The following is an 11,690-nucleotide window of genomic DNA, read 5'->3' as shown; positions in this document are numbered from 1 at the left end:
CTTTTGCTTCATTTGCATACCTAGAAAGAGCCCTCATGGTTGCTTTGAGCTGGTCCAGCCTCTTCATTCTGGGTGGTTTGGGGCTACCGGGGTCTTCTCACTGCTGGTGACAGGAGCAGGAAGGTCCTGGTTTGGTGGGAAGGCCACCAGGTTTGGTGGGAAGGCCACCAGGTTCAGGTGCTGCATGGTTTGCTCAGGACTTCCTTAGAAAGCGGGGTTGTTCCAGCATGTGGCACTGGGGTGTGGGCCTGAAAAATCAGAATGAGGGAAAAAAACGGGGATTATTTTAAGTGTTTCTGTACCAGTGTTTCTCAGTCCATACGAAAAGACAGAAAAAAATTCCTGATCTTAGGTACCACACCTGTATTTTGGATGCTCTCTTTTGTCATCCCATTCCATAAAACTGTAGCAAGTAATGCAAAGCTCTGGTGTCCTTTTATAAACCCATATTTACACTATACGTGGTGAGTGCAAAAAGTTTGTACATAAAAATGTATTTATGTATATATGCACATAAAGGGAGAGAGAGAGGTGACTAGATGTCGCATAAGAAACAGGATTGGAGCTTGGCTTTCTGTGGTTTTGTGTCCCGATGCCCCCTTCTGCCACCTCCACCCTAGGACCCTGTTCACGAGACCCGTGACAGAGCTAGGGATGCTGTCTGGCAGCAGGCTGCGTCTCGGCAGAGGATGGGGTGATGGATTTTGGTGTGATTTGTGTCTATTTTTTCCTTTGACATTGTTTGTTACAAAACTTGTGAGTGCCTCATGTTTTGGAGGTCTTGGACAAAAGTGGCCAAAGGTTTCCAAACCTGCTCGGAGGGGCTGCTACGCCGAGAGGTGGTTTGTGATGTTCCTGCTCTGCTTCAGTAGTGAGAGCAGGGGGGCTTTAACAAGATGCAATGACTAAAAAGAGATCTGTCCAAGCTCTGCTGGCCTCTCTTTTCCAAGCAGAGCTTCGGGTGCTGCAGCTGGTCCTCTGTGTCCTGCAGCAGGAGCCATGGAGCTGTGTCCCTCAGAGGAACCAGCCCCTCTACACGCCTTCCCCACCTGTCCCTCAGCCCTGGTGCCATAGATCAACCAGCAAACAGGTTTTTGAACTTCCACATTGGCAACCAAGCCCAGAAAAGAGAAGTGACCCATCCACCTAGACAGGGCTGTGATCTCTGTGATGAAAGCACTTATTTCAGGGATGTCATTGCAGCAGCACGAAGTAGGTGAGAGCCATCCCCATTTCTTTTCAAAGCCTTTCGCTGGTGTTTGAAGGCAGAGTTTCTGCGGCTTAGCAGGTGGCCAGCAGCTGAAAATAAAATGAGAGCCTTCTCATTCCCCAGCTGATGAGTGCTGGCAGCTTGCTTTCCACCCCTGCCTCTCTGGAAATGGAGCTGGAGCAGAGAAAACAAGGTAAAGGGGAGCCGGTGGGCGTCTCCAAGCTAGACGTGTCACATGCCGGGACAAAAAAATCCCCTGCTCTGTATTCTTCAAGCTTGTGCTCCGCTCTCTAGGGAATCTTAAAGAATGCATGGTAGCAATTTCACGGTGAAATAATAACTTCTTCAGTAAACATCCTGAAATTCCCGGATCGCGAATGTTACAATTACCATATTATTAGTCTCTAGGGTAATGATTTGGCTTTTATGTACCAGATATGTGGGAAGGTGAAGGAGACAGAAAAGGCTCTGTTTTTCAATTGCATTTTGTGTCCCGCTGAGAGGACTCACACTGAGGTCACTGTCACCCCCAGGGGAAGGAGAGGGGCTGGCAGGGAGGAGCGTGACCTGTGCCTGGAAGGCGGTGCTCAGCAGCATCCCTCAGCTCTCCCAGCTGTTTGCATGGGATTCCTCTGGGAAGAGGCATGTCAGGAGCTCCCAGCTCAGGAGCCTGCAGCTGGTGGGGCCAGGCTGCTCCCTGGGGACACGGTGCCTGTCTCCTACCCACACAGGCAGATGCACAAAGCCATTGCAACGGGGCATTTTGCAGGAACTACCCATCACATCCCCTCTGGGGCATCCCCTCTGGCACCATGGGATGGACAAATGCCAGCTTGGCAAGAGAGCTGTGCCTGAAGCAAAGTATTTTGCTCCAGGCACCTTCTCATGTATTTTATTCTCTTGCTTCAATAGCATTTCCAGACCTGAGTGACCCTTCCCTCCCCCCCCCATAATGCTTGTTTCTGCACAAGATTTATCTGCTTAGCTCGACTTGGTGCTTTTATGCAGTGAGGTAGGAAAGCCTTGTAATGAAGTTCCCTGTGGGGTCTCTGAAGGATGCAGACTTTCTCTGTGTACCTCTGTGGCTTGCTGCCAGCACCCAGGGGTGGCCCCTGCACAGGGATGGGCCAGCCCCAATATCAGACCATCATTGCCAAATCTGGAGGCAGTTCAAGGCAGGGTAACAGTGCACAGCAGTAGAATACAAGCTCTGTAACAAGACACTCAGGAAAGTTATAGTTTAATGAAAGGAACAAATACCAAGTGTAACAGCTTCTGGGTGGAGTGAAGACCATGAATTTGTTGTTTTACTGAAAATTATCCAGTGACAAGCTTTAATGGGGCATACTGCATGACTCTCAGTTCTGTTTTGAGAGCAAATTGCTGCTTCTCTTCTTCCTCGCTGTCCTCATAGGGCAGTTCTGGGCAGAGGGGATCTCAGGAGGTCTCTAGTCCAGCCTCTTACATGAGAGCTAAATGGGGAGCCTGCTCGGTCAGCAGTCTCACAGCTGAATCCATGGGTCCCCCAGGAACCACCAAGCAGTTGGTAGGTGTCCAGCAAAGAAAGAGGTTTGAAGACCTTGATGCCTGAATCCCTTAACATTTTTAGACTCGTGAGGCTGTGAGCATCTTTGTAGTTGTTCAGCCGTTGCAGGGCCTTTCTTCTTGCTTTCCTAAAACAGAGTGCAGCTTCTCTGCACAGACTTTGGGTTCAGGTTACCTCTGCCTGAGTGGGCACCCACAGCACTCACCTGCCTCCTCAGCTGTGGGGGACGAGCTGGAGACAGACATCTGGGTCTTAGGAGCACCTGTATGTAGCCATGGGTCACTAACTAGGGTGTGAGGATTAAAGTGCAACCTTCTGCATTGCTCTTTGGCTGCACTGCTGGAGATCTCAGCTCCATTGTAAGCATGGGAGGGAACACCTCCTTCTATGGCCTCTGTGACAGACAGGGCACAACCCTTCAGCCTTCCCTTCCACACCAGTCTTTGGTCATGATGTTAATGGGATCCTGGTTTGCTATTTAGCATTTATGACTTGGTTCACATCCTTGGTTTGAGATGCTCATGGTACTAATATTTTTTTGAGCGTGCGTGCTACTAATATTTGAGTGTGCAAGCACAGGGAGAGTGCATGCAGATCACCTGCCTTTAGCTGTTTGCTGAGCTTGGCTCTCACTGAGGAGCCCTTCCAGGGTACTTCCTAGATGTGTCCGCTCTCAGGTGCACCTGAAAAAAAAAAAAAAGCAAAAATTACATAAGGCCAAGTTATGCAAACCTGGAGAAAAGTAACAGTGAATCTATTAAACAACACTTGGAGTTATTTGTGAACCAAGTGCAGGAGGAATCGAGGTAGGAAAAATAGCATCTATTTTTTTTTTCTACTTCTGCACTACTGTATCTTTTTTTTTTTTTTTTTTTTTCCTCAGTTTGTATACTCCATATGTTTGCTGTTTCTGCATTTCTCATGTTTTCCTCCCTCAGTTCCCCCGCCATACCTCATTTACCTTGTCTGATTCTATGCGAGCCAGTTTTGCCGAGCAGGCTTTCTCTGTGTACAGCATTTTATGATCATTTGTATGCAGACTGCAATCTATATGAATTAACTAGATCCTAAATATATATCAAATCCAACATGAGATTCAGGTTTGCAGAATTGCAGCTCTGCCTCTGCTGATCCATCTGCAAGGAGGTACCATATGCCAGTTACTTTATCAGGAAGCTTCAGGGGGATCCATTAGAGAGAGTCCACAGCATAATTGGAAAAAAGAACATTTGTTTTCCCAGCTGCCCTGTTTTTATCCTTCCTCTTCAAATGTTCTGTTCACTTCAATTACGCTCAGCATAGCCGTGCCAGCCCGGCCAACCTGGGGAACTAATTGCTTTAAAAGTTAATATCTTGCTTGCAAGGTGGATTTTCTTCCATTTGTTCAACCTTAATCCCAAATTCCTCAGGGGATGCTGTCACAAAATGCTGCCTCGCCTCATGGCAGCTCTGAGCCTGCAGGACCAGGGAATAGAGCACATCCCCCAGCACTGGTAACAGGGCTGTGTCCTCGGGAGGCACCTGCCTGATGCCTTGGTGACCACAGCTTCACCTCCAGCCCCATCTCCATTCACCTGAGAACTCAACACAGCACACAGGGTGGAAGTAAATCCCCTTCCAGCTCTTGAACTGGACAATGGTGATGTCCCAAGCTCATTGGGGTGCATCCCAGGGGTATAATCCCCTATCCAGGAGCAGCATGGGGCATCACGGGGCTCCCACTGCTTCTGAAACATCACAGCCAGCTCAGGGGACAACAGGGATGCTGGTCTCTGTGCCATGCAGGCATCTTGCCAGGGCTCCAGGCTCTGCGTCCAGCAGCAGGATTAATATTTATCAGCTGTTTTTCCCTCTTCCTCTTATCCAAAGGAAGAAGCCTGTGTGCAAAAGGTTTTATTTCATTAGGGAGTTCTTTTGTTTCGGTCTGTTTTTTTAACCTTGTTTCGAGAGGTCACCCTTTTTACAGTAGAGAAAGCGTGGGCAGAATGTGCCTCTGCTTTTCGAGCACAAAGTGGTGGGATCATGGGTCTCATCTGGCATCCTAACTGGGCTAAAACAAGCTTTGTAGCCTCCATAGATAACTTTTTCCTTCATAAAATGAGTGCTGTTGTGACAGGGGATCAGACATCTTGACCCCAGGCCTGCTGTGCTGTGCTGGACACCACAGTGCCAGACATCAGGGCGTCCTGGAGATCATCCCAAGCCATCACTCCCTGTCCAGCTCTCCACAGGAAACCCCAGCAGAGCTGGAAGGATGGTCTTGGGGATCGGGTGCATCTGCATAAGCTGGAAATAACTAACAACAGGTGCAACCAGAGGAGACTGTACCATAATACACATGGCTCTGCCACCGGTGTCCCCTGTGAATGGTTTGGGGCCACCTTCATCTGCCCAGGGTCTGTCCTGGCAAGGGCACAGCAGCTGATAGCTGCCCTTGCTTCTTCTCAGGGGCTTTCTCTCCAGCTGCATGTAGGTGTTGAGGAGGGTGATAGCAGGTAAATCCAGTGGAATGGGATGAGGAACAACCACACAGGGGAGATGCAGTGCTCAGCCATCACACCCCTGCTGGGAGGACTCAAACCATTAACAGGAAGTTTAAAACACCCTCTGCTTTTCCAGGCATTTCTCCTCCACCTGTTTTTTCTGTCCATTGCAGTATGTGCATCCCACCTCTAGGATTTTGTGACCTCTTTTAGAGCAATTTCAAGTCCAGCATTACTGTCCCAGTACAGACTTTCTGGAGAAAACCCCATAGCAAGAGGCATCTCTACACATCGTGATGGATGGGGAGCTTAGATATGCAGCTGATACGGAGTGCTGGCACTGCTTCCTTATAGTTAACTAAAGAAGATGGATTTTTAGCTGCCAATATTCAAGTTTTGTTCTTTTACACTTCTTAGTATAATTACCTAACTATGAAGATTTGCAAGGAAATAAGGGGGGAACGGTTATTTAGCCAAAGGGAGTCAATAGCTGTGACTGATAAATAATCATGGGTGCTTGCTAGCACCTTGATTTCCATGTGTTGCCTGCAACAATGTTGGAATTATTGAACAAAGTCTAATTTCATGGGTTCTAACTGCTTAAAATGGGCATAAGGACTTGGGGATATCGCCCCCACGAAACACCGTTGTGTACCCATGAGGCAAGGGAAGGTTTCAGCATGTTTCTGGAGCAGAACAACGGTTGTTGCTCTGCGGCTGCCCGAGCAGCTCTCCCCAGGGAGCAGAGCAGGATGCCTCGTGCCCCTCTGCTCGAGCTTCCTCGTGCAATTTGCATCTGGATTATGCGGAGCCGGAAATCAAATATTTATAAAATCATAGTTAACTCATTACTTTGTGCTTCAGACGAGAATTTTGATGGAGCGAATGGTAACTCTGACCTTGGAGGGGTTTGGTGATGCCTGGCAATGCATCGCTGTGGGCCAGCAATATCAGCAGGCACTCATAAGCAACTGGATTTCATCGGGGAGGTGTGCAAATAAAACTAAAACTTCAGAGAGCTCCAATAAACAATAGATGAGTTAGTTCAGCTGGATGTGACAACAGAAATTAGCCAAGCTGACATTGCTGCACAGTGTCGGAGATTTGCCGTTTATTGACCAAAGAGTTGGGTCCACCAGAAGAAGCTATATTTTAAAGCTCATTTTAAAGTATATTGCATATTTTACAATAAAGTATATTCTACAGTGAGCTGTTTGAGAAAGTAAGGGGTATTTCAAGAGAGTGTGATATCTGTGCTCTGATCTTTGTGGCTTAAATGAGCTGGGAGCCTCTCCTGGTGTTTCAGGGTAATTTCTCTCCCCAGAATCTTCACCTCAGCCTTTGAACTTGTATTTTCCTCATTCCTGCCCTAGGCCATTGGACGCCCGCACATGCCTGCCTACTGGTCCCTGGGATTTCAGCTCTCCCGGTGGGGTTACGGCAGCATTGATGTCTTAAAGGAAACCGTCAACCGCATGCACCACTATGATATCCCCTACGTAAGTATGATTTTTTCACTGTGTAAGTTCATTTTAAAATCTGAACTGGGATGAATATGATTATATTAGAGGAAATGTGACTATCCTGTGAAGAGAACTGTAAAGCAAAAGGATGTTCATAGTCTTATGTAGTGGTTTCGCAAGTCATATCTTTACAATAGTCAAAAGAATGCTTAAAATTGGCCCGAAACATGGGGTTTAAAGTGCTGCTCTTGGCTGCATTGCAGGTGATTTGGGTACAGGTTTGCTTTCCTGCTGAAACAACAATCAACTGGCAGTACCAGGTGCTGGCATTTTAAACATGAACTGTGGCAGTGCTGACGCATACCACTGCCAAACAGTTGCTAACCTAGGACTTCCACATGTCCACTTTGTCCACTGCTGTCACATAAATTTACAGGAGCTGAATTTGGCCTCAATTCTTTACAGTTATTATAGCCAAACACTTAGCTCTCGCTTCATAGGTTAGTTCCTTCTTAGGAACACAGTTACACATACTGATTTTCTGTATAAAATAAGTCAACGTTTGCTTTTAAAATATTTAGGATGTCCAGCATCTTGACATCGACTACATGGAACGTCGCCTGGATTTTACCTATGACAAAGAGAATTTTGCAGGTCTGCCAGAGTACCTCCAGGAGCTGAAGAAAGCAGGAATGCACAACGTCATTATTCTGGTAAATTAAATATGATGTTAATTATTTCTCCATTTATAAGAACTATTTGCATCGTAATGCTCATAGCAGTATCTAGGTGCTAATGCATGCATGCTAGCGTAGCACATTTTCCATTTTTGTCATTTTTTTGAGAAGAGCTGAACAATTTCTCACAGACTTCACTTTTAAATGTGTTATGTTTATAAGATACCTGTGTGTACCAGTACCATCTCTATACCATAACATCAATTTACTTTCATATTTTTCCACTTATTTATGATAAATTTTGCCTCTGCTCAGCTCTGAGTTCAGGCAGAATTGCTTTAATGCAATTCTTTTTCTGATAATGGGCAAATGAGTTTAGCATGCACACAGAAATAGCTGAACGGTGGAAAAAAAATCTCATAATCAATCTGGAGAGATGGTAATTATAAATCATGTTGCCTTATATTTACTTTTCGTCTAAATTAATGTGAGAGAAGTTTGTTTGCATGAACATTTGTGGAAAATATATGCTGAACCTGTAACCAGTACTGAAGTACAGAATCACAGAGAGGTTGTTGTTGCAAGGGGCCTCTGGAGGCCATCTGGTCTCCAGGCCCAGCTCAAGCAGGGCCACCTGGAGCAGGTTGCCCAGGACCATGTCCAAGCAGCTTTGGAAGATTTCCAAAGAGGGAAACTCAAAGGAATTAATTTAGGCAGAAGTGAAAATCAGAGATTTCCATTTTCCTTCATCAATTTTGCCCATAAATATTACCATTTTTCTCCAGCAAGTGCACATAAATATCCTTGCACCAAAGTTGCTTTTTTTCACAGAAGATACAGTGGATGGCAATAGTGGTGAGGAAACTGGAGGCCAGTAAATTAAATAGTAGTCTTTGATGGGTCCATAAGATGTTGCTGTCACCATCACTGTAAATAGCTAACCCATCTGTAGGTGAGCACGTGTGCAGTCAGGACTGACTGTTCTTTCTAACTGCTATGCAGTTTGGGCTCCCTATATCCTCCACACCTCTCTAAAAACCATCTAATCCCGTAGAGGTCTAACGTTAAATACCACCTGCTTATTTATTGATTTGTCTTAAACAAGTTTGTGAGACACGAATACATGAACAAAATACCTTGAATTTGGGGTAGCTTCTCCTGTGCACACTCTTGCCCTTCAGTAAATACACAGTACTCATCTCTTTTTCATCACAGTCAGGATGTCTCCAGTGGTTTTGCAGGTTAGGAAGCTGCAGGCAGCAGCTATAGTGGGTAAGGAATGTTATCTTCTCGTGAATTTAACTTCAATGACACTTTTAAAGCACTTTCGGCTTTTCAGATGGTGCATGCTAGAGCAGGGCAAGGAGCTGTTGCTGCATAAATCTAATTTCAGTAGTTAGGCAGATACAAGGGAACATATCAATAATTATCCATTTGTGCAATAAGCCAATGGGAATCCTAATAGAAGTCCTTCCTTTCCCCTAAACTGTAAATAAAGGCTGTGTTGCACTCTAGGACTTTAGATAAGTTTGCAAGAAAAAAAAGCAAAGGCAAATACAGTTTGCCTTTAATTCTTGAAAAGCTAGTGGGAACCATAAGTTGTATTGGTAGTAAAGATTTCTCTCTTTGCCTTATTACAATTGCTGATGTTTCTGTCACATTCTGACTGTTGGCTTTGATTAGCGATGTCCATCATTCCTGTAAGTTGAGTCAGGGGCTGGAACGGTGTGAAGGGTTTCATTCCCAACTGAGAGCAAAGCCATGCTACCTGCAATCAAGGCAAGTGTAATCCAGTTTGATAAGGAAAGAGCAATTTTCTATTTAGATTCCCTTCGGGTAGTGACAGTAATGAGTGAGTTGCCCAAGTGCAGCAGATTGTTGCCTCCCTCTTGATGATTTCAGGAAATGTGCTCTGATTGCAGACACTTCATGTCATGTAAAAGCTCTGGTGAATGGATTGTGAATGGATTTGTGGGAGATGGGTGCAGTCCCTCTGCTTGGTATGGAGCATTTCAGACAACTGTGGTCACAAGCAAAATGCAGATCATAGAGTCATTGGATGGCTTGGGTTGGAAGGAAACCTTAAAGATCATCTAGTCCAGGCCCCTGCCATGGACAGGGACACCTCCCACTAGACCAGATTGCCCAAAGCCCTGTCCAACCCAACTGGAGAGCCAGCAGTACTAGCAATTGCTGGTGGCCTGTTTGAGGCTGGGACCCTGAACTTAGTTGTGCCACCACCATCAGGGTGGCTGGTGTCTCACCGTCAGGCACTCTGGTCCCCACACTAATGCTGAGAGCCCTCCATGCCCCTGTGGTCACCTTGACAGCAGCATGGCCCCGTTATTTGAGTCTCTCAATGCAGTCTCAGCACTCCTCTCTCCTGGTGTCTTTTAGAGGCCACCTCCCTGTAAGGGAGATTTTGCCTCAGTGTGTCAGTACTTGGTTATCATTATTGAGCTGAATAACATGCATACTTCAGCTGTGACTTATTCTGAGTCAGAACAAATGTATTGTTTAGAAACAAAGAAAGAATTTCTGAAAGTAAAAATGACTAGAATGTAAAATTATAAACATTATTCCTGAACAGGAAATTTAATGAAAGACCTTGTATACCTTCCATTAAATCAAACTAAAAATGGAAACAGCTAGGAATGGTGAGTGACAAATTTCTTAATAATAATAAAAAAGAGTCAATAGCAACATGCTTATGATTCAAAATACACCATGAGTGTTTTAACATTTTCAAGTCCAGCTCTGTGAGCTGTAGAAGCTAAAATTTCCAGAGATAGATGAGATTTCTGGATGTGCATCAAAATCTATTTTTGAAGCTTTAGGTGGAATTGCGCTGGTCTGGTTTAGTGCTGGGTGCCCCAGGTTTCAGAGCAGTCAGTCAGAAGTATGGATGCTCTGCATCTCCTCTCCAAGAGATACTAAAAGATGAGCTAAGGAAGATTTAACAGCAATAAACTTCCTTCCCCCATGAACAACCTGTGGATTGCAAAACCAGGGCTGGGAGGGTTTTGTTCCCTTTAGGACATTGCAAAACCTGCATAATAGATTAGATTTATGCACTGGAATAACCTTTCAGCTGAAGGAAACAAGAAGTTTGGATCAGGAGTAGCTAATTAAGTTGACTTCTTCCAGCCTTCAAGTCCCTTGAGAGCCATCTTTTCCACAATTATAAGATAATTATTGAAGATGGACAGTTTTCTCTTTTCCAAAGCTGAACTATTCAACAAGTTAAAAACATAATGGACACTTACACTCTTTAATTATGAAGCTGATCTTGGAGCTACGTAGTTAAAGCTGAACTCAATTTTGCATTTAAGGTGGGAATTAAGCAGGGGCTTTTATTTGGAAGAATATACTTTCTTCACAGGGGCTAGAGCTGCCGTAGGGCTTACAAGTAAATCAGCAATTAATTTAGGTATTTAAACGAGCTTTAAAACATGCCCTTAAAGGAATTACCATTTGTGATAGTATATTTTTTGTCCTTATGTATAGCAGTTACACTTCTATCAGCTATTAATTAAAATTCATTTGAATTAGTGCATGAGATATAATGGCAGAATTATTTCAGTGGCATTACTCTCCATTGTGTGTCATAACTGAGAGTTTCTTTGCCTTAAGCAGAACCTGAGGGGATAACATTTTCTAAGAGAAAAGGGAAGAATTCCCTTCTTCTAAAATGGCTGCAATCTTCCTTTGTTCTAAACAGCGCAAGGCAGAGAGCTGCTCCCAATTAGGGGTGTACTGCCAAGCACAGTAACCTCCTTTAGTCCCAGCTGGCTGCTGAGCAGAGTCGAACAGTACCTCTTCAGTGACATCTCAAAGTATTCCTGCCTTCAGGGCTTACTGGCATGGTGGGCCAGTTCAGGCTCCTTTTCAATGAGCTCAGTGGCCACTGGTGGCTGACCTGGGGCAGGAAAACTGGTGGTGTCCATGCCACTGGCAGCAATGGGAGGTGGTGAGTACCTCTGAGTGGTGATGGGGACGGGAGGGGTGAGCTGCAGGATGCACCTGCAGGGAGCAGAGGAGTTTGGCCACTCCAGCTTCATGACTTGGGTTACTCACCACCAGGTTGTCATAAAACCTCCTCGTCCAACATCAGGTCTGAAGAGGGGGCTAACAAGGCTGGATGTGTCCCAACTTCAAGCCCCTTGGGTTGTTTGAGTTATACCAGAGATGAGCTGCTGAAGCTAATGAAGCTGAAATGATGATTGTCTTGGAGGGAATCCAGAGCTGCCCAAGTTTAGTGACTTTGGAAGGGAGGAAAACAAAATTTGATGCCTCTTCAAAATCAGTTGA

The 11,690-nt window shown here is 45.3% G+C and overlaps 1 protein-coding gene across 1 annotated transcript in view; it reads left to right on the top strand.

Annotated features, from left to right (window-relative positions):
• The window catches only part of LOC311222128 (sucrase-isomaltase, intestinal-like), a gene marked incomplete at both ends in the record, with an annotated part of 52,379 nt that overhangs the window by 16,421 nt on the left and 24,268 nt on the right, over positions 1–11,690 (top strand). The window contains 2 exons of the mRNA XM_084306258.1: positions 6,613–6,738; positions 7,284–7,415. Of these exons, the coding sequence (XP_084162384.1) occupies positions 6,613–6,738; positions 7,284–7,415 (258 nt within the window). The remainder of the gene's footprint in view (positions 1–6,612; positions 6,739–7,283; positions 7,416–11,690) is intronic.

The sequence above is a fragment of the Netta rufina genome (genome assembly GCF_964035555.1).
Source record: "Netta rufina genome assembly, chromosome: 1".
Classification (NCBI taxonomy): Eukaryota; Metazoa; Chordata; class Aves; order Anseriformes; family Anatidae; genus Netta; species Netta rufina.
Note: the sequence above shows the minus strand (reverse complement) of the source record. Positions and strands in the feature narration are given on the sequence as shown.